This window comes from Fulmarus glacialis, unplaced genomic scaffold (genome assembly GCF_000690835.1).
Source record: "Fulmarus glacialis isolate BGI_N327 unplaced genomic scaffold, ASM69083v1 scaffold5510, whole genome shotgun sequence".
NCBI lineage: Eukaryota > Metazoa > Chordata > Aves > Procellariiformes > Procellariidae > Fulmarus > Fulmarus glacialis.
In genome coordinates, this window is record NW_009186961.1 from 6,510 (window position 1) to 29,822 (window position 23,313).

At 38.5% G+C, this 23,313-nt stretch overlaps 1 protein-coding gene across 1 annotated transcript in view; it reads left to right on the forward strand.

The window, feature by feature from the left end:
- OGFOD3 (2-oxoglutarate and iron-dependent oxygenase domain containing 3) overlaps window positions 1-23,313 on the forward strand; it is a gene marked incomplete at both ends in the record, with an annotated part of 44,995 nt that overhangs the window by 6,233 nt on the left and 15,449 nt on the right. The window contains 5 exons of the mRNA XM_009573236.1: window positions 1,980-2,055; window positions 3,015-3,057; window positions 9,450-9,514; window positions 10,088-10,144; window positions 17,656-17,809. Coding sequence (XP_009571531.1) covers window positions 1,980-2,055; window positions 3,015-3,057; window positions 9,450-9,514; window positions 10,088-10,144; window positions 17,656-17,809 — 395 coding nt within the window. The remainder of the gene's footprint in view (window positions 1-1,979; window positions 2,056-3,014; window positions 3,058-9,449; window positions 9,515-10,087; window positions 10,145-17,655; window positions 17,810-23,313) is intronic.

The following is a 23,313-nucleotide window of genomic DNA, read 5'->3' on the forward strand; positions in this document are numbered from 1 at the left end:
GATGTCAGCAAATACACTCAGTCCAACTTTTCTGTGGCTTTACATCCATTTATATATGGATCTTCCCCAGTAAAATGCCAAGTGTGACATTCCAAGGTCTCTGGTGGCTCAGAATTTATCTTATTTCTTCTTGTTGCCTGAAGACTGTTGTGGACAGACATAAGAACCTTCATATATTCTTCACCTGGAACTCTTACTGCTGGCTTTTTTTCCACGAGTTTTTAAAATTAAATGTTAGATTTCTTAGCAATGAATTTTAAGAGACTTTTTTATCATATGTCCAAGCTGTGTGCTTCATGACACTTTTGTGCAAAGTCTCATATAAAAAGCTGCACTTCAAGGTATATTTGTATAGACACCCCATACAAATGTTACTTGCTTCCTTTTGACTCAAGTGTTTGGGGGGCAGGGGGTTGAGCAAATCTGAAATATGCTGCTTTTATTCTCCTGGCAGGATGGTTGGAACGTTCAAATTCACTGCTTTTTTTATATTACCATTGCTTTTCCAGTGACTTCCAGTGGAGAAGTAAAATGGTTCTTAGTGCTTGACTATAGGAATCTCTGTTAATAAACTGCATGATTTAGGGTTAAATAAGTTAAATGCAGTTCTTTGTGTTAATACATGAGCTAGCATGTATTGATACTACATAAAGATCCTATACCTATTCAGGAACCCTTGTTATTAGTAGTATCTTCTTCATGGCTTGAACTGTTTGTGTTCTAACCATTGTTTTCAGTTTTTCTTCTGTCAAGTAGTGATTTCACTCCTGTCTGAGTGGCATTCTCTCTTTTCTGTTATTAGCATGGTGGTGCTCTGGTGTTACGTCCACTGCAGTCTGCATCTGAGTATGTCTTGTCTTCTGCATCTCACTTTTCTCCAGGACAATTGAGTTTCTTTATCCTGTTGAGACTGTTTGGTTTTGGGACAGAACTCTTTTCATGTTGTGTATTGTACCTAACTAAGTGGTGTGTACTGGACTTCTGTCTGAGTTGAAAACTTACTTGGACTGTAATAGAAAACATTTTGTATGTGGACACATGATATTAAGGGGGTTTAATTGCTAGAGATCTTGGCTGATTTTGGAACTGTCAGCCTGAGATGAAAGGATCCATGTGGCACTGCTGAGCATTCCAGTTCTTGCCCTGCCTGTCCAAAGGCTAGAATAGAGTGTGTAAGATGAAATCATCTAAGATCATCTTCCTTTCAGAGACCAGTTATATAAAGAGAAACTCTTGTTTTCACTAGTGCACTTGGGAAGAAGGGGAAAAATCACTGGATCTATCTGTCTTGCTGCATGTACATTGAGATACAGATGCGTCTGATATTGCCTTATTAAATAAAGGCCATCTTCTCTAGCTTGAAGTGGTAGATGTGCAAAGGAACATCAGTAAGTCAATTTTAATCCCAAAGTTTGCAACAAACTTGTAAAGACTTGTAACAAACTTAAGGTGAATTATTTTCAAATCAACAGGAAAAGTAGTTTGTTTTTAAAGGCAGAGTATTGCTGTGCATTTTGCTTAACCTAAGCACTAGAGGCTCTGGGTCATGCATGACAGCCACATCTCCAGTGGCTGTGCTACTTTGGGTGTCGAGATTCATTCCTTTGCGATCATCTCCATTCTGTTGAATTGCGTTATGGACATAGCAGGAAATAACTTGTCAGCTTAGTTGGTGCAATTCCCCTGAATTACAGCAACCATCCATAGCAGAGAAAGCGGTGTAGCTTAGGTGAGTCCTAGGGACTTGAATCTGTGCAGAAGCAACAAGTGACATTGGCTGGCTTGTCTTCTCTCTGATTGCGGTGGAAAACACATCAAAATGGAGATGCAACTTTCTTGTAATTTAAGTGATCTTAAATATTCTGAGATAGCCAATATCCCTTCTGAATGTTGTGAATCTGAAAGGGGAGTACGAGAATAGAGACTTGTTTTGAACCTTGTTTGAAAGATGATCTCTTTTTTCTGTTCCTGTGTCCCAGGGTGCACTCCTAGAAAGTGTGGAAGAGGTGTGACTGATGCAGTAATCACAAGGGAAGAAGCTGAAAGAATCCGTAGGTAATTTTTTTTTTAGCTCTTTTAACTTTTACCAGCACTTACTTTAATGACAGTGTGCCAGTGTTTAATGTGTAGCACAAAGCTCATTAGATGAAGAAGGATGGGTTAAACTGGTTAAAACACTAAACTTTTTTTTTTTAAAGCCATTTTCCATTTTTGCTGTAGTGGAGGCAGTTCTTTCATACAGAGTCTGCCTAGCTCTGTGGGGCATGAGCATTGTAAAGAAAAAAGGAAAATGAATTAAATAATTTTTAAAGGATTTTCACTTGGCCTTCTGTTCCATTTGGCCTTTAAAAAGAGAACAAAACAACATAAGCCTCCTTTCAGCTGAGTCTCTTTCTGGGTAGTTATGAACTAGTGCTGACCCTATAGTCTGCTATGAACACTAAGTGGTGAGTTTTAATCAAATAGTAGGGGACACTGTCAAATTATGCAGTTAGAAAAGTTATCAGCCTCTTTGAGTGTGACTTGCACTTGATAATCGTGTAAGTGGGGAATATCACTGTAATGCTCGAAGCAATATGCAGCTCGTATAAGTGCTTTGTTCACTAGTCGGGCTGGACACTCTGTGATTCCAAATTCAGTTGGGCTCCTGATTTTGATACAGCATTTTTGCATTGTACAGGTTTATTTGTACTGCCCCTAAGAATCAAGATCTGGGGTTTTTTATGTTTAATCTTACTTGGCCAGAATGTATTTGAAAGACAGTGTTTTTGGGGGTGTTTTGGGGATTTATGGAAGGCTACAAGCTCAGAAATGTTCTGCAATATGGATACTTATTTTCACGACAGGCTGCAAGAATGTTTGAACTAAATGGCAGCTTCTCTTCTTAACTCAATTGGGTTGTATCTGATGCATCAAATAACACTTACTGAAGAGTTACATGTTGTAGATAATGACATTAAAGGACAAAGTAATCAGACTTCAGTTCTCATCTGAGGTTGTTGTTTTGCCTGCAGAATAGCAGAGAGGGGACTGTCCTTGGGAGGATCTGATGGAGGGGTGAGCAGTGTCCTGTTACTTTTTACATTCTTTTACTGCCAAGGCAAGATTATAAATGCATTTTTGAGGCGAGAGGAGATGGAGAATTTTTTCTTCCATTCAGACTTGGAAAAAAATGGTTTAGAAAGTTATTTTATCTCCCATTAATACTTTTGCTAGCAGTATAATTTGTGACTTCTGCAATACAGTTGACATATTTCCTATTACTTGGTTTAGTTATTTCTAGCGCCTCTCTTGAACTGATTTTGTCTTCTCCATCTGGAAACAGTTACTATAGAGAATTGCACAAGTTTGACTTCTGAAACTAAATTACAGTGGTTCAAAGCATCATATAAAGATTGGTTTTGTGTAGTGACAAAAAATACCATGTAATGTCTTAAGTAGACCTTTGAATAATATTATTTAAAAATGAAAACAAACTCACTTCTCTTTAACAAGCATGTTTATTTTAATTTCTTTCCCCCTGTCTTTGTTCTCAGGATGTTTTTGTGTATGAACAGAAACTGTTTCTTGAGTATTTGTAAACACTCAAGTGTAAACACTTCTTTAGGCCTCTGCTGAATTATGGAAAAATAAGACTTTATCATCCTTGTGATTGCTGAGAAAGACCTGTAAAAAATATAACCTGAGAAACTTAAGCAATGCTGCCCATCTGAAACAATATGTTTAAAAGACTTTACATTCTCTGTTCAGTTCTGTCAGGATCCCTTGGATTTTTTTGCAGTTCTGTGGTTGCATAATTTGCCATTTTGCCTAGATTACTCTGCTTGTTGGGACCTACGGCTTAACTCCTGTCATTAGTGCTGTCAGGTGGTTTCCTATCCGGTCCTTTCGGCACCTACATGTGATTTTTTCATTAGACTTCCACAAAGAGGGATTAGAAGGGCAGTGTATAACACAGCCAGCTTCATGGATTTGGACCACACACAGACAGCTAATGTCCAGCTGGGGGTCAGGGAACTGGGGAAGCTGAGATGGAGAAAGCTTGGAAGAGACATGAGGGGAGGTGAACTTGCTGCCCAATGCACAGAGCTGGGCAGGGGTCCTCAGCTGGCTTACTTGGACAACAAGCCAGAGTATCACACAAATATAAATCCATCATCTGCATCATAAGGGGGGGGAGAAGATTCTATTGCTGCAGTAAAATAAGTCTGTTAAGAAATCCGATGTCCATTGAGATTTCTGGGCTGTGATCCAAGCCTTCTCACATTTCTCATAATCTGAAAATGAGAAAGTTATTGCATGCTGTTACTCCTTAGGGAAAGGTGCAAGAAGAACGTTGTGTAGTATTGCATTGAGGCCTTATCCAAAATAGTGTATAAACACTGAAAGATGCTAAAAAATGAGAGCTGACCAGTGCTTCTGGGAGATAGTGTTTAGGAGAAGCCTTTAAATACAGTCTCTTTACTTAGTTTCTTTTATGCCTCTTTGTCCCCTGTTCTGCTGTTTTCCTCTTTTTCAATGTGCATGCTTGTATTCCCCATGTCATGGAGTGAATCTTTTCCCAATAGTGCTATCTTTGCTCCCAGATATCATTAAATACTGATGGGATGTGTGGTGATGCTGTATAGATGAAACTGTCTTTCTTCATTTGAGCCTTTTATCCTCTTTTCAAATCTCTTATCTACGTAGTTATCTACGTAGCATACAAAATGTTTCAAGTCTTACTTCATCTAGCTTCTTTTCCTATATGCCTCTCAAGCTTCAAGCGTGTTGGATTAGGTCTGGCGTGTTGCTTTAAATTTCTTAGACTTTAGAGTGTTTGGATAATTCTGTCCAATTATGTCTGTTGTTCCAAGGCTTATTTTTTCCTTAAAAATTCCTTAAATAACTCCTTGTTTCTGTTTAATTCTTTTTAATTCTTTATTTAGCCACTTTTATTTGGAATAGGGGAGAGATCAAACTTCTTCAGATTTCTACTGGGATGCAGACTGCATTTTCATTCTCTCTGTTTTCCTCTTAATCCCTTTTTAAGAAACATGTCTGATTTTTTTTTTTTTTTTTTTTCCTGAAATACTTTTTACATTTTGAATTCACAAAAGTGGACTTCTGTCTGTGTGTCTGGATATAACTTAATAATTTAAAGACCTAAACTTGCAGTTTGTGACACTCTCGATTCTCTCCTGCCTTTGTTTGCTGCCCTTTCTGCTTCCTTGGAGGACTGAACTATAGCACAAAAACTTGTTTCCCTTTCCATCCTTTTGGGTTGAGAAAGTCCTGGCAAACACCTGAGTTACTGAAATCTCCCAGGAGTCATGCCCCAATTGTCATGCTGAGCTTTCTGATCTTCCTTTGTAATTTTTCCTAGATTTATTTTTATTTACGCACATTTTAGAGAGTGAGGCTGGAGGAGGCCATTGTAATCTTCTAGTCTAACTTTCAATAGAATCCAAACAGGAGCATCTTCTCCACCAGTGTGCTGCTTTCCCTTGTACATCTCTATCTCTGTAAAATAGTTTTGTACTCTGTTCTTACTCGCAGAATGTGAATTGCATTAATTCTCTTCATGTTTGCCTCAGCTTAGAGTTTTTCTTCTTTATAAAGATAATAACATTTCCCTTTTTTCCCTACCTAATATTTTGTTGCACGCTACCCCTGCTTGCCTTACCACTTTAGTCATGACTCATTCGTTCATGCCTTTTAGGTGCTGCTGTCACAATATCTCTCCAGTGTAAATGATATGACTCATTTACTATCAGATCTACTGGCATTTACTTAGAAGACCCAGAAAAGAAATCCCTTGGTGCAGCCAGTTAGCTGCAGTCTGTTTCCTATGTTGCAGCAAAACTGGCAGGAGCAGCCCCCTAGACCTCCCTTTTGCAGGGGAAAATTAAGTTTCTTAATCACTGGGAGCAGCAAACAATCTGTGTAGCTGTGATGCCAAACAAGGGTTTCTGATGTAGGCCCACTGACCCATGCATGGAACAGTGTTTCTGTGAACGATATCCCTACTTACTCTGCTTTCAGCGCTCCCAACTAAACTCTGAAGTCCTCAAAACCTTGTCAGCTCTGCATTTTCCAGGGAGAAGATAAAGCCTCTGCGTAATACTTGTCCTGTCTCATACCTCTACTACAGGCTGCTTAGTTTTCTTCCTTCATAATTAGCCTCCTGATAGCACTTAAGAAACGCATACTTGTGAGGAGTGAAAGACATACTTGGCAGTGTGTCTTTTCACTTTACTTACTGCTATGTGTCGGTGTGATTATCTGGACTTAACTCTAGGAAGCTGGAGAGGAACTGGTTGTGTCTCATCTATATCTAGTTTAAACTTGTACTGGACACCTAGCCAAATACTGTGTTTAATTTCCACAGTAATAACCTGTGACTGCAGCTGAGTGATGCATAAATCAGATTGGTTACACATGTGTCTCATAACTAATCAGTGTAACTTTTAAGAGGCATTACCCTGGCCCCTCTAATCTGAAGATTCAAGTAGGGAAGGGAATTTAAAGGTGGTAGTGTTTTGGGAGTCTGTGTAGGACTGCAGCGACAGCCCGTTTGATGCTGCCCAGGAATCGGTGGCCATGTAGAACCTCCATTGCTCTTCCCTCCTCCCAGCTGGAGCATGTGAGCATTCCCACAGGAGGAGTGGGGAAGGTTTTTGAGCTCTACCAGCTTCTCTGTAGACAAGTAGAAATAGGTTTTGCATTTTTCTCTCTTGGGCAGTGTGTCTGTTGTTTTCTTCTAAAATCTCACTTAAAACTTTTTAAGGGGTGGAGGAGGAAGGTGGAATTGCTGTAGAAGTGAATGTATATTTAATGGTTGGCAATCCCTTTTAGTCAGGATCAAAGGCAGGGCCTTTGCTTTGCAAGATGGGGAAACTGATCCTTTTTGACATATGCTGAGAAATGGTGGTTACTTGCATGTTCTTTTTGAATCCTTTTAGCAGTGATAGGGTGGAGAATGTGGGACTAACGATACTGAAGGTCCAGAAGAATATGTATTTGTACTTTTTTTTTTAAAGGAAGTTCAATTTCCTTTCTATATAAGTTCTGTAAACCAGGATATTGGGGTAGTTCTGTTAAACAGTCTCTTGGAAATAGGTGTGTGGGTATGTGTGTTTGCAGTGTTCCTGCCATCTTTAGGTAAACTTTGTAGAGCTTTCAGCCTGGGAACACCGACTTGAATTGCAGGCTGACCCTTGATCAGATAGCTGAACTTGAAGTAACAGTGTTGACACAGGCCTCCACCAAGGTATTCTTCTCAGTGTAGGAAATGGTGCTGAAAATGTTTAATGTTCTGAAATGCAGAGGCCAAAATAAATGTGTTTCAGTTTCTTTCCAAGGTAGCTGTTAAACAAATAGCTCTCTGCTCATGTGTAATCAAGTCCCTGTCTATGTTTGGCATTCAGTTGTTCTCCTCTGTCTGAAACAACCCTGAAGAATATTCTTTCTTTTTCAGATTCCCTTTTCATTCGTCTTTATCTGGCTTTTCTAGGCTTTATATCGTAGCTATTATCTTTTCAGCTATGAATACCTGCAGTCCGTGGGGCTGTCTCTTACTGATTCATTTTGGTCATTTTGGATCTTCCCAACTGTAATGATCTGGTGCTCGAAGAGTGAGAAGAAATGTGTACGTTTGGAAACCATGTTGAAAGTATTTGAAAGGCAATTTGTTTTTAAATTAAATTCATCTTTTCAGTTGTGTCCTGCTACTTCTCCTTATAATCTACTTTAGCATGATCACAAGCATATTTTTGAAGCTACATGGGAGCAATTTTACTTCTAGCTGTAGCTTAGATTATTGTAGAGAACCAGAAACCAATAAATGAAAATATTTTGCTTCTGAAGCTTGAGTAAAGCTTATTATGAGAGCTGCTCTTGCATGACTGTGAGATTACTTGTTTCCGTAACAGTCCTCTGAAGCTTTTGGAGAACTTCTGTGGGAAGGGGAGGTCTGAAAAGCCCATGCTATGTCCACTTGAATAGCTCATTACTTTATATATTTTTAAAGCTTTGTTCAGGGGTAAATAAAATGATTTGGGTAGGTTTATTAAAAGAAGGTTGTTACTATCCCTTTTAAAAGGAGACTTTAGTGGAGTTCCCCTGATGCAGCTCTGAAGCTCAGAACCATTGAGCTTTTAGCAATTTTCTTTTGCTGAGAGATTGTCATGGGTGTCTTCCTCCAACATGATCCAGAGGAGGAGGGAGAAAAGTGCTTTGAGACTAGGGGTGAAGGTGAAGCTGTATTGCTAGCCTGGCATTGCAGCTCTGGCACGTCTGTGTGCTGATTTGCTGCTGCTCATTCATCAGCCTCCCTACGTTTGGGTAGAGATGCAAAGTGGCTTCAAACAGTACTGTTCCAACCATGCCCAGAAATTCTTGTTGCTAGTAAGGTGGAAGTTATTATTCTTTCCAGGCAGCTCACCTAGTAGTAGTAGTATTGTTTGGATTTTGTTAGAATAATGTGAATGGTATGTGGTACATTAACAAACGCCAAATTCCAAGATGAGTGCTTTTGCCCGGATGTTGTATATCAAAGATGTCATTACTTTGGTGCTGTCAGGTTAATTAACTGTTGCTACTTGATATTTCCAGTATAAAGAAAATAAGACTGCTACTAAGCAGTCTTTAAATACTGTTTAACTGATGCAAAACAAACATGTGTTTTGTGGACAGCAAGGGACATACAAAAGTGTACTTTATTCAATTCAGAGAAATAATTTAGAGTCCTGAGAGGTAGCTCTCTATCCTGGCAAATCTGAATACTAATCTTTTTAGCTTGGTCTGGAGCTCAGCAGAAGTGTTTGGCTTGAATCGGATGAAGAAAGGGATTGAATTTTCATATGTAAAAACTTTTCATTCTTTGGTTTTCTTTTACAGTGGTTTAGTAATTGGGGAAAAGAAAATTTTGCTCTAGTAAGCCTTAGAATTATAATTGTTCTTTTAAATGGACTTTTATGGCCGTATTGAATATGAGAAGTATACAGGAATTCATGGTGAAGGAGAAGTTTTAATAACAAATGTTGGGCAAGATAAATATTAGTGCTGCTATTTGAGCGCTTCACAAATATTGGAAAATTAGTCATCTCTGTGTGGAAGGGAAATGTCTGCAAGAAGGGATCCAGGAACACAGTGTCTTACCCCTAGTAAGTCTTCCCCTGGAGGAAGACTCTGGCAATTCTGTATGTCAGGTTTGAATCTTGGGAGTAGCAATCCTGTGCTGTATTCATAGTACCTTAATCTTTTGTGCATCTATACAGCAAACTGAGGGAGGTTTTGTGTTGTAAAGTAAGCATTAGTATTGTGAACCCAAATGCTAGAAACTAATATTTTTACTTGGGAGGCTGTGGAAAGTGAGAGCCAACTTGGGACAGTTATTAAAGGTCATAGTTAAATAATGATAAAACCTTTTCATGCTCTTTTTCCTACTTTTTTGTTTCATTTCCCAGGCATCAATTTTGGACTTGCACTCCGGAGCTCTTTCACTGGGGAAGCATTTTGTTAATCTGTACAGGTAAAATAGGACTGTGGCTTGCTGCCTCTTGTTACCCTACACTTCAGTGCTCATTGCCTTTTCAAATTTCTCAAGCCCTGTGGGCTGGGGTTAGTAATAATAAACTGTAGAAGTTGGTTAGAGTCACCACAGTTTCCATGACTAGTTAAAAAGCCTTTGTGGCATGAAAACCAATCTTTTGTTGAACAGGGCTCTTTGAAAGCTACCATTACCTTTATTTTCAGAGTTGTTCTTGCACCAGTAAATAATAGTATTTTTTCCACTGTTATAGCCTAGTTTGTCAGCAGTAGAAGAAATCAAGTCATCTGAACTCTTAAAAACTTGAATCCATGTGCTTATTTCATGATGTGGAAGGGGACCCTTTTCATGCCTGGGGAATTCCCTTATCAGTTGCTGCATCTTGATCCTTTAATCCTTTAACATTTAATCTTTGAGCAATGCTTTGGGAACATGAGGCTCAAAAGCATTTGTAGGATGTCTTTGTATTGTGTTTTCATTTATTGATTGTGGGTAAAGCACAGATGGCAGTCTGATTCAGCAACTCCTCTTTTAGACTGTTGTTTAATTTTTCAGGTACTTTGGGGACAAAATTCAAGACATCTTCACAGAAGAGGATTTTGCATTATATCGGTAAAGATTTTCAATAATTGCTGAATGAACCACAAAACATAACTTTATGGGTTTTTGTAGAGTGCAGGTTGGGAGGGAATTGTCCTTTGGATTCAGACATATAATTGAATTTGCAGCTCAAAATAGTAATCTGTGAATAAGATGCCTTGAGGAAAACAAGTAAAAGACCTTGACTACTTGATAAATAACATCTGCTGCTTTGAACTTAGCTGCATTACTAATGTCAGGACAGTACTGGTGGTGTCAGTGTAATCGGAATGATGGCAGCACCACACATTTCCCTTTCTGCATAAGGGGTTGATGCCAGCCCTGCAGACCTGCAAGCGAGGAGAGCTGCTTCATCTGAGTTCTGTGGTTATTTGCTGGAACATTATAGCTGGGATGTAAAATCCTTCAGCATTAACTCCTATTTCACACATTATCCAAGAGGTGTTGTGTTAGATGAAAGACAATTATTACATTATATTATACATGCTATTATTACATTAGGAACCTGGGTTTTTCTGGGTGAAGTGTAGCAAAACATTAAAAATGGTAAAGCAGGAAGTGGAAGGATTTCAAATTACTAATGTTCTGGCTAGAGAAGCAGAGCATACTTTCCCCCTAAGAAGCCAGAATGTGAAATAGCGCTATAATGTAAGAGCTTTGGCATCTGATGCTTTTAGCTTTCCTGTAGACCTGCTCATATACTTAACAAAGACAACAAACATAACGAGTTCCATGTGTCTGTGAAGGTGTGTGGCCAAAGTTTAGGAACAAGAATGCCTTGTTGACTAGACACAATAAATCTTTAGTTACGCATTTCAGTTGCTTTCTCATAATTTAAAATATACCTGGCTTGAACATTTTAACTCTTTTTGTCTTTTTTCTTGCCTTTGTGAAGGAATATGACCTCCCTCTAGTGGTGGAAGGAGTATTAAGTAGCCAAATAGGTTTATTAGTTTTATTAGTGGAGTAACTTTATTTGTCTTAAAATATTAACCACTTAAAGCTTATTTCTATTCGACAACTATTTTTAGATACTATTATCTTCATAGATGAACTTCTTTAAAGTGTGTTTACTTCTGCCCCCAAAATCACAAAAATGAGATGCTTCCTTGATTATTATTGAACTTTGACTGTATAAAGAAAATATATAGTCTCTGCCTCACCAAGATAGTGGGGAATATTTTGCAAGTAGTCTTTGTTTTGTCTTCCATTCTGTAGAAGGTCAAAGAATCTGTAGAAATAACATGAGTGTATGGAGGGGGTGTCTTACTAAAGAATACTTCTGTTTCACATTACAGAAACAGTCTGTTTTCCAGGAATTTTTATGAATTTCTGATGCTTCCACTGTGAGATGATACAGCTGCTAGGCACTATCAATATTGCATTGGTATTTCATGCCAATATAGGGGATGTTTCAGTCTGCTGGATATGACTCTAATACAAAATATATTAGTAAATGCTTCTGTTCATATTAATGGCAGTGCTTTAACATGGACTGTAGTACCTTATGTCCTTAATGAATGATTTTATGCTATTCTTGGGAGCACTTATCTTCATTACTTTCACTTACCTACCGAGGTCAGTTTAAAAGTACACTCTTGAGAGAAATAACTAAATGTAATTAATGTCTTAAGTATTACTGATTGCAACAATAACAAATCTGAGTAGACATTCTGAGCCAGGAGGCTGGTTTCTAAACTGTCTCTGTCAAAATTATGTTGCTTCAGAATCAATTATGGTTTCTAGGCTGATGCTTTAACCACCATCTGCCAAGCATATTACAGCAATTCCTCTTGTTTCACATAATAGATGCATCTTTATCCAGAAGAGAGACCTTTAAATCTGGATGCTTGGTTTAAGGGTTGTGACTTCAGCAGAAAAAGGCACTATTAAAGATTTATTCCAAAAATCTTACAGCTTATTAAGGTAGAGACATTGAAAGAGCAGAGGAAATAAATAATAAAAAAGCAAATAAGGGTTTGCTTTCTCCCTTTATTCGTTCTGCATGTGTGATTTCTGTTAAAACTTTCTGGCTGTAGGAGAGCATTGCTTTGTCTGCTTCTACTGCCTTCGGTGCTTTTCACTGGGAACAGTGCGGAGATGCTGACAAGTGGGCTAGAGAAGTTGTGTAGTTTTGTAAAGCTTTGAGTGTTCCTGTCGCCGTACTTGAATCGCACTTTGCAGTGACTCCTGACAGTGCTTTTTTTTTTTTTTTTTTGCTGGTCTGGCAGAGCCTGTATCTTACAGAAACTTTTCTGTGGCACTTCTAGTTCTTCTACTCAGTCCTTTATGCTGCTGCTAATACATTAAGCTGGCAACTTTGCAATCTAGTGATCATCCTTTCTCGGAAGTTGTATGTTCCTTAGACTTCTAGCTACTTCATTGGCTTTTTTTTCTTCCTCGTCACTCTGACTCCAAAATAGATTTCAGTCACTGCTTTTACAGAAGGTGGTCATACGCTCTTTTCAGGGAGTTCTGTTCTGCCTTTCCCTGAGTCTGGCCTGTGCATTTTGATATCATCCAGTGATGCAGTGCAAATGTACTGCTGCTGACAAATTCTGGGGGGGATTAATTTGTTACTTATATTGTTGACTGGGTGCTGTATGGGTGTATTTATTGCCATAGCAGAGCTCTGTTTAGTGCATCTGATCAGAGTCAGGGTACACCCTGAGCAGTTTGAATGATAGAATACTGTGTTTATGAAAATGAATGCTTATGTTCTCCAGCATAAAGAAGTATTTTCTTTGTATCTATAGTACACCAGAGCTCTCCCAACAGTTTTTGGTATATGGGGGACATGGGTGAAAAAATATGAAGAATGAGTGGGCCAGGATCAAGAAGGGCGGGGAGGCTCCTGCTGCTTCTGGGTGCATACGAGAAGTGGCTAAGGGAACAATGTGACTCTTACTGTACCAGATCCAAGGTAGCCAGAATTTCCAGGCTCATTCATTCCTTCCTTGATAGCACCTTCTAAGCTGAAATTTGATTATCTTGTCACATGATTTACACATGAAGTACACCATGTTTGTCCTTAAGTATTTTACCAATAGGCTATATAGGCTGTGTCCGGAATAGCAGGGAAGGGAATGGAAAGAAAAACTTGCAGCCATGATATTGATAAATGTTGAAATGGCCAGGTCAGTGGAAAGCAGGCTGTACAGAAGAGTGTTTATAGGCTAAAATGTGACTTTATACTATTTTTGAAAACAGCTGCGTGCTGTATTTGGCGTACACTGGGCACAGAATGAGCTGAAGTACACAGGTGCATGTGTTCAGATGCATGCTTTACAGGATTCTAGGGAATGCTTTGATCTCTAAAAGAAGCCATGCTTTTGCTCCTACTGCAAGGTAAACATTTGATTCCCATGTATAGTGTTTAATTTGCTATCGCAAAGAGGGACATGAGGTACCTTATGGACTTTGAAGCAGAGTTCATGTTTGCATTGACAAGTTTGTCAACCTGTTGATGACTCCTGCAGTGGGGTAAATGTGACAATGTAGAATGAAGGGCAACCAGGATTATCACAAAGCACCCTGCAAAACATACCTCCTGCAGCACGCAGTTATCTTTGCCTTTGGCACCAAACTTGTAAATGGATGTTTTTTACACATTCTTATATCAGCTACAAGCTAAGATCTCCTTGTCATTAGTTACGATAGTGCAATGTAGTGTTTCCTAGTAAGATCAGTGTTCTGCAGCTTAATTCCTCTCCCACCTCCTACATTAAGCATTAAGTTCTTTTATACTTCATGTGGCTTTCTTAAGCTTATTTTGAACTGCAGCCACTTACATATGACGAAGTGAGAAGTCCTGGTTTTTATTCACATGCATTGAGAAACAGTCTTCCCTTGCATATTTTCCACTTTCTTCTCTAGATTATAGTGCCTACGTATTTGATTTGACTGATGCCATATTATTAGAAAGTAGGTATTAAACACTATCTATGTGTAGAAGTAATACCTATGTGCTGGCTCAGCTAGGAATTTCATGGAGTTTCTGTAGCTTTTGAGCAGTATGGTACATACTCATGCAAAAAAAAGCATTTAAGCACTCAAAGGTGTTGCTCTTTGGAGCTTGTTTCCAGCAAATCTTTGTCATATGGGTTATTCAAACATCAGTGGAAATGTGCAGTTTATTCATGACTGATATGCCTTTTTTTTTTAGCTTTTCTTGTTGATTCTCTATAATTGGGTTATTTATTGCACTGCATTACAGTGCAATAAATGTGCATATTTGTAGGCACAGTGTTTCTAGTTTAATAGTATTAAATATAAACTGCTTGGGCATTTGTTGGAGGTGTATCAGATTACACTTTTTGTATCAGGATAGTATTTCATGCTTAAAAATTTAAGAGCATCCACAGGATGTGAAGAAATAGGGAGGCTGAGATGGCCTGTCACTCTCTGCTCCATCATATGTTACATAGGTTTCTGTTGTACCTCTTAAATTCAAGCCTGAACTTTGCGAATACCCAATTTACAGCAATGTAGATTACATGTATTTTTTTGTCATGTCTGTACACTGGGGAAGAAAAAAATCTAGTCTTGAATATTTCCTTTCTGTCCCTACCATTTCCCTTTAGAAAGGTTATCCTGTGAAGGGCTTTTCTTAAGAGCAAAGCTTGCTGGAAAGGGGTCTTGTTTCCAGTGACCAGTACGTGTGTTTGGGTTACTTTGCTTGTTTTTTCCATGTTAGATTTGGAGTTCATTCATTGAAATTAATAAATGACTTCCTACTGCCTTCAGCATGTGCTGGATTAGGCTCTAAAAAAAAAATTTGCTTCTTTCCCCAGTTCTCACAAATATGTCGGAGTGTACTGAAGGCAAACTAGAACATTAAGTGTCCTCTCCCCCTGAGACTTAACTTTTTTTTTTTACTTTGCAGCCTGCACATCAAGCAAAGTTACTTTTGCTTTGTTACTTTCAACTTTTTATTGTAGGCAAGTTAACCCCTGTTGCTCACTGAGCTCTGATGTGAATAGTCAGTATTCTTTTGCCTGTTGACCTCTTTCTTGAAGGAAGGCTATTGCTATGATCTTGCTCCCTGGACATGTGATACCATGGTGTGTCTGTATTATGTGTTAGCACAGCTGTAAGCGCAAAGGGTAAATAGCTGTTTTTTGAAGCCTAGTCCAAGATCCATTACAATCAGTGGGGCTTTTTCATAGTTTACCATTTGTTTTGTTGAAGGGCAAATTATTTATGTGCATAAAATTCATGTTAGTCTGCTACATATGCCATGATTGTCTTGATTTGGTTTTTGAGTGATGCTGTGATATGTAGGATGACAGCTCACAGGGAAGCGAAAGGCAGGAGCACATAAGTCAACTGAAGAAATGCAAGGTTGGCACCTCTTGTCACCTCGTGCATTTGAAGAATCTGCTGTGATTAAAAGTAATACTTGAAGCCAATAGTGCACAGGGAAATAAAAGGCCAGCAGTATGCTTCCACACCTGAGTGAGCTTTAACGGCGCCTTATATAACACCAGACAGCAAATCTTAATAGAAAAATAGAAAGCTTTTGAAAGTGGAAAAGGAATCAGCCTGAAAAAGGAAGCAGTAGTGCTTAGAGAGCAATACAACTACTGGAGATTTAAAGTTATGTCAAGACTGTGGCCTAACTACTTCAGACTAGATATATTTCAGCTGGCTGATCCAACTGGCCACCCGGTGTCGGAGCCAGGGAACATGCTGCTTTAGTGTTTGTGGGTTAGGCTATTAATTCTTGTGTTGGGTTGTTCCCCAATTCATGATGAAGTGAAATGAGTAATTACATTCAGTGCTTTTTGGGAAACATAAGGCAGCCTCTGCTGAAGTCCTACTTCTTGGAAAGAAAACGGACAGAAAGATCAGGCTCCCATAGGCATGAGAGGAAGGACCTGTAGATCCTTTCCTGATGTCAGTTTTGCAAACTCTACTACTATGTAGCTCTCAACGTGAAACCTAAGTTCATGCAGGCATGTAAATGAAAATCTCAGATCTAACTTCACTTAATGGTTTTGATATTTCACATGTAAAATAGCTTGAATTGACCCCTAAAGCTTAGACCCCTAAAAATGTAAAGTGAGACAGTTTAAAAATCAAATCTGTATGTGTGGTTTTTTATTTTTATTTTTGGTGAGGGACAAGATGTGAACAGAATGAATATTTAGGATTTTTTTTTTAGTACTTGTGGAAATAGTTTTTGAAGAGGTGACTTTCACAGCCTAACACTGTGGTCTGGTTTTAGTTCTGTCACTTCTTTTTAGTCACTGTTTAAGTTCCCTAGAGAAATACTTGGGAAAAACTTTCTTGAAAATTATGCTGAAGTTCTGTATTACCCAGTGGGGAAATAAATGTCTGACGCAGAAAAGATGCAAAACTACTAATGTAATTCCATGCACAATTTCAGAAGTGTGTTTACTCAGTGTCTTGTTTGTGTGCTGCTTTTGAAGCACTTGAGAAGGAAGAAAAGGAAGACTAATAGAATAGTTAAGAACGTGTCAAAATTGGGAGAAAACAATATAAAGATTTTAAGAAGCATAGAGGATTACATTTAAAAAAAACCCCAATGTTTTCATTTCATCTCATGGTGTTATTGCATTCTTTGCTGGCTTTTAAATTTCCTCAAAGTGAAATACATAATAGCTGTATGTGTTTACTGGTGGGATTTGCCAGTGGTATTCCTCATTAATCACAAATCTCTTCCCTTTTTACAAGTGGCATTGACTGAACTAAGGCTGGCAGTTGTAAATGGCCCTGTTCTAGACCTGTATGCAGCGATATCTGTCCTGAAAGATGGATGCTGCTATATAAGCAGTTCTGTACAGTAACGCATGTGTGATTATTAGTCTTCATAATCTTACACATAAAAATCCTCTTCTTTTCTTCCTGTCTCCCAAGAAACATAGGAATAGCCAAGGTAGAAGTAGTTTGATTGAATGTTTGAAAATAGTTGGGAAAGACATCCTGCATTCATTTTTAAGGAAAATCTGGTTATGGTACCAATACATATGTTGACTGAAAACCCTGAGTTTCATGGTGCCAGAGACTTCATCAGTTAGTTTAAAATCAGTGTAAAAATAGTTGAAGGTGCTTCAGAGGCAACCCTTTATGAAGATATAACTTTCTAGTTATCTGATTTGGATTAAAAATTTGTATGTGAAACACTTTAATCTTTCCAGTAATTAATAAACAGTGACCTATGCATGGAATTGTTCAGGAAAACAGACTGCTTACCAAAGAAATTTTAACACCTAGACCACAGAAGACAAATAGTTTCTTTTTCTTGATATTCTGAGAATTAAAACAAGAACAAACCAACAAACCCCAACCCAAAACACTGGGGGTTCTCTTTTTTTGATGTAGTAGATCTTCTTTATTTAAGGCAAAGTAAGAGAGGAAGTATGGGTGTATGTTCCCCATCATTTATTAGCTGAGGAAGAAGCTTAGCCCTGATGAAGCAGTAACTGTGAATGAAGGAGAAGAGAGAAGCAGCAGGAGAGAAGCGTGTCACTTAGCATGCTGTGTTGTGTTCTTTGCAGTGATGTGAGGCAGAGAATTCAACAAAGGATTGCTCAGGCGTTTGGTATCAGCTCTGCTTCCATGTACCTGACTAAGCCAACGTTCTTCTCACGAATAAACAACACGGAAGCCAAGACAACACACGATGAATACTGGCATCCACATGTTGACAAGGTATGTAGGAGGCTGAGATGGGATGCAAATATTTCCTGTTATTATTAGATCACTTTGAACTCATTTTGCATTAAACAATCAAACATGTTTGAAAACTGGTGCTTGTAAAAATCCTTCGGGGGATGAACCTAATGGAAGGATAAGTGAGTTTTAGAAACACAGGCCAGTACGTTCCTTTTTATTTTATTTTCTCTACTTTAGTTCTGCTAGAATTAATAAATTGTGTGAATGACTACTCAGGAATCTCTTTTGTCAGAAACATTGATTCAATTGACCTGTACCTACAGAGTGTTTCAGTTTCATCAAACCTGTGTTTCCAGTCAGGGTATCGCTCTTTCAGCCTGGTCTAGCAGGAGCTATTTCAAAGTGGTCAGTCGGTCTCTGCTGTTAGTTGGTCTGAGCCTCTTGATAAATGCTTAATGTTTATATTTCAGTTATACGTGAACTGAGGCTTTTTTACTGCATGTTCTTCAATGGGGATATGGTACCCTCTTTTAAGAATTTGATGTTTTGTTGGTTTTAGAATGTAAGTATTGTGACTTTCTTCTAACTGCATAGTTTTCTATCTGTAGGCTCATAGCTTAATACTTTGCATTTCTCAATGGACTTAAATGATTTGGGATTGGTATTGAGTTTTTCTGAATTTAACTGCCTTCAAAGGTTCTGTGCAGCACAGCAGAATACAAACTAACAATGAAAGAATCAAATAGCAAAAAAAACCAAAAACACCCCCCCAAAAAACCAGAATACCCACATTTCACGTCTTCGTGATTTAAAACTTAGAGTCACTGTAGAGTCATGGATCACCCAAGATGGAACCAAATAAAACTTATCCCATTAAAAGCTAAGTTACGCCTCAGTGCTGAGGTCTGTATGTAGGTAGTGTACCTTGAAGTCTGTGACCTGAAACATCTAAGATGAAAAATGAAACAGAGAAATATTACTTACCTTGAAAATATTTCCTGGAAAAAGTCAGTCTGAGGGAAGTATTATGTCTGTTGTTGCTCACAACGTTAGTGTAAGTTCCTGTGCCTTTTCTTGTCATGTAGGCAGAAGCAGCTTAAATTTAGAAAACATGGTGACAGTGATGATACCTGATATAGCTGCTGTTTGAAAGAAGAAAGTAATGCAGGGTGGAATTTGCAGTCACTGATACAACAAAGACAAGACCAGCTTTTGGATGCTTCTTGTTTAAAAAGCTGTGATGTAACCATTGAATAGGAGTGGACCTAGGACCAGAGGTGGTAGGGATGTTTTTGAGGTGCAGATTATTTTGACTAATGTTGGTAGGAACTGGTTGTAGGGAGTAAATTGTGCTGGTGGGGTTCATGAGAATTGCATCACATGTTGCACTCATTTCCAAGAGACACCAAATAACTAGTGATTCTGGTTGCGTGAAGGCAGTAAATTCATAGGTTCCTCATAGTTTTTCCACACTTTCAGAGAATTGAATTTGACTGCCACAAGGGAAGAGAAAGCAGTAAATTTCAATAGTTGATGGCTATTTTCTCCACTTTTTTCTTTCAGCCCAGAAAAGCGTATTTTAGAATTTCAGACTGATTTAGTACTATAATGAGATTTGTGTCTGCACAAGCATTAGGCTTGCCAATATTCTCTTTATTCTTTTCTGCATGTGTTTTGCATTGGTAAATGAATAAGGTGGCTGGATAACCTCACAATTAAGTGTTTCTACCTAAATCTCTCCTATAATGTACAAGTTATTTTGTCATTTAGAAGCAAATTTGTTTCCATGAAGAAAATTTGTTGCCTTTGTAGAAGCTGCTTTTCTGTTATGGCATCCTGACAGTGCCTGTACATGATGGACAGCAGGCTAGATGTTTTGCTGTTTTTATCCATCTGTTTTATCCACATTTTGTTTATCTCGCAGGCTGTCTGTTCAGGGAGCAGATACATCAACTGATTGGCCTTGGCTTTTTCTAACCCACTCCCAGCTTCAGAAAACAAAACAAACACAAAATGTGGTCTCCTAAACTTGCTATGCATAACCTAAACCTTAGTAGTTTCTATACTGAATAATTGAGTAGTCTGATTTATGATAGCAGTGCAGAGATGATTATCCCAGTTGGGGCAGTTACCAAACACCTTGTTCATAATCATGTAGAATTTGCACACCTGCCCCGCTCCCCCCCCTCCCCAATAGCATACCTGCTGTAAAATATGAAAATGTGACTTATGTTAAATTTCAAGTTTTTTTCTGAGAGAAATATTGTTTAGATAACACTGGGAGTTAAAACTGTAGCTTGTCCTGTTTATTCTCTGTAAGTAGTTTGAACATTTTTCACTTCTGTAGCAGCTGACTTCTGCAGTACGTTGTCTGTATTGGGAAAGCTAAAGCATTCAGACCATTGAAGTGCTTTTTGTCCGTGCCTTAAACTTATGTTCCAGGTTTGATCAAATATATTTTCATTCTTGTTCAAGAGCATTCTCGCAGTAAGGATGGCATGTAAATATGCCGAAGTTGGGCCACTGTCTGCGTTGTCATGACAGCAACATTGCATGCTAAGCGGGGAGCCTTGTCTGGATCAGTCCCCTTTCATTTTCTGGGGGAGCCCAAGGGAACGGAACTTCCCTGGCCCCCAGCCAGGGTGAAGGGGCTTCGTGGGTGCTGTGGAGTAGAGACCTAGAGCAGACTACTTGTGCTTTCTGAGCTCATGACTTGGGGGCTGTTTCTCACTCTTTGGGCTTCACATGGAGCAAATGCTGTTGTCAGTGCAGAGGGTGTTGCAGAGAGATGGACAAGCCACTATGGGCTGGGGTCATTCTTGTGGAAACTGCCCCAGCTTAGTGGTTCATCCCTTCTCAAGGATAAAGGACTTCAGCTATTACCAGATAATATAGTTATTTCTATGGTTTAAATGATAGCAGTTTGCATTGCTTGGTTGAAAATTCAGAGTTTGAACCAGGCTAATGATGCCTTAAATAGGGTTTGATAGAGATACTTCCTTGATCCTGTTCACTTCATGTCCATCATGAAAGTCCAAATTACATCATCATGTATCATTGCTACTGGACACTGGCCGCCTTCACTTCTGGTACATCATTCACTTGAATTGGCATCGAAGGACTAATTTGAATCCTTTCCTTGCTGCACAACCAAGCCTCTAATTCCTCCTTCCTCTCTAACTTCTGTTTGTGTGTCAAAAGGTCTGGTATTATTTTCCCCTTAAGTGCAATTGAAACAGAGCTATCTGTGGATGTAGCATTTATGTATGTGTTTGCCAGATTATGGCTTACAGAAAATGTTACAGTATGTGTAGAATATATGTCTGCATATAATTTTAGCCTACTATAGGTGTACATTATGTATATCTGTATCTATAATGTTATGTGTTTAGAAGGAGGTAAAAAATAAGTATTTATACCTGATCAGGCTATGGAGGAGACTGAATTCAAATAGAAGGTCAGTAGGTCAGAAAGTATTTCAGAGAAGGCTAAATAGGATAGACAAGTTGTATAGCTTCCCAGGTTGCCTTCAGTGCAGTCAGCCTGCCTTGTATTTTAATTTCTCCAGCAAACTAAGTTCCACGTACCACTTCCAGACTGCAGCTGAAGGCAAGGAAAAAAAAAATACATTGCTATTGAGCTGAGGTAGGCAATGCTTCCCAGATAAGAGCAGTAGTATTCCTATGTAGTCTCCAAAACAACTGTGAATACTAGGGAGCTGAAGAAAGATCAATAAAACTCAGCATGTTAAATACTTTGCCAGTTCATTGGATGCTTTTGTGTTGTATCATTATTTATGCTTTCCCCCTGGAATAGAACAAATCACTTTATGTATTTCTGCATAATAATTAAACGGTGAAGGTTACTCCTAGAAGACTTTTTCCCTGCCTCTTTCCAAAAGAAAGGTAAAATTAAACCTTTGATAAATGAATCTGACACATTTTCTGTTTCAAAGTCTCACACTTGTTGGTTCAAAGATGTAGGCTTCTTGGAGCACATGAACACCCCTCTTGCGTTTTTCCCTATATTGCTGCGTCTATGCAATTATATTTCTCAATCTGAATATCGTTGGTTTGGAAGATTTTAACTGCATAATGGAGTGGCACAAATCTATTGTGCCTATGTGAGGCTTTGGGTTTTTTCCCTAAAATTTATTTGGTTACATTTTTAGTTACATAGGAATGGAAACCCTGAAATCACCCAAATGACTCACTTAATCTTGTTGAATTTATAAGCATCTAAATCAAATAAAGAGTATTGGCTTAAGATGTGGAGTTTCATCTTGGATGGAATTTGTTTGGAACTGAGCCTTTCAAATGTCTGATTTATAGTGGAATTGCTGTTGCATGCTCAACTCTGACAGCAGTATAGTCTTACAATGTTGTCTAATAGAAGTGATGCGGGACTTGAAGATTTCTGCAATCCCCTGCCTGGGTGAGGATCCTGTCATCCTTCACAGAATTGTCAGGCTCTGCCATAAGATCAGCTTTGGTTTGTTTTCCTTGAATTTCTTCTATTGGAGCTATTCCAGGACTTCAGTGCAAATTTTCTTGATTTTTTTTTTTTTCTTTTGATTTTTTTTTTTAGCCTAAACTTGTTCATAAGTTCATAGCTATTTTTTTTTTCCCCCTCCTTCCAGTTCCACCCCCTACCATACCCATGTATTTATAGATAGCAATCATATCCCTTTTCAGCCTTTTTCTTGAAGCTGAACAAGCCAAACCTTCCAGTCGCCTTACCTGCAATATGCTCTCCATCTCCCTAACCCTTCTAGCAGCCCTCTCTCCTCTGGCTGCTGAGGCTATCACTGATAGAGGCTGCTATCTGTTCTAGCAGACTCTTCTTTTTCTTCCCCTCATGTTGTTAGACATTTAATGAAATACATCAAAAGATCTTACTTCTGCCTTAGGACAGCATTGTCTTTGTAATCTGAGGAAGTTGATTCTTGTGTCTGCTCAAACCTCACCTACAGCTCCTTGTAATCCAGAGACATGCTATTTGGTGTCTTACATTGTCTACTAAATAGATACTACCAATATATAGAACATTGGAAGTAGCTATCAAGGCTATTTTTGTTTATTTGATTATCTGCAAAAAGAGAGAGGTAGAGGCTTACAGGAGAAGAGCAGTTTTGACTCTTATTTCTGCAAGGTATCATGCTAGACCTATGCTGATTGGAAAGTGAATACATGTTTGTACTTTCTTCTGCAATGGAAAGCAGAGGATGCTGTCTTACATATCTGTCTTAGTAACTGCAGGCCTATTGCATATTCCTGTAACTGTTTAGTTGCATATAAACATGCGTCCCTCAAAAACCCAAGGGTGCCACACTGCAAAACGTGGCTGGCTAATTCTGACAATTAGTTGTGTTTATAATAATAGCCTTTAAAGAAGTATCATATAAATATCATTATGAGCATCTACCATTAAATATTAGCTGTGTTTGACTTACTCAGGTAAAGGGTGCTCAGAAAGAGCACACTAACTATATGAAGTATCAGGCTAAATGGAAATGCCTGTATTTTTTTCTATGTAATTGT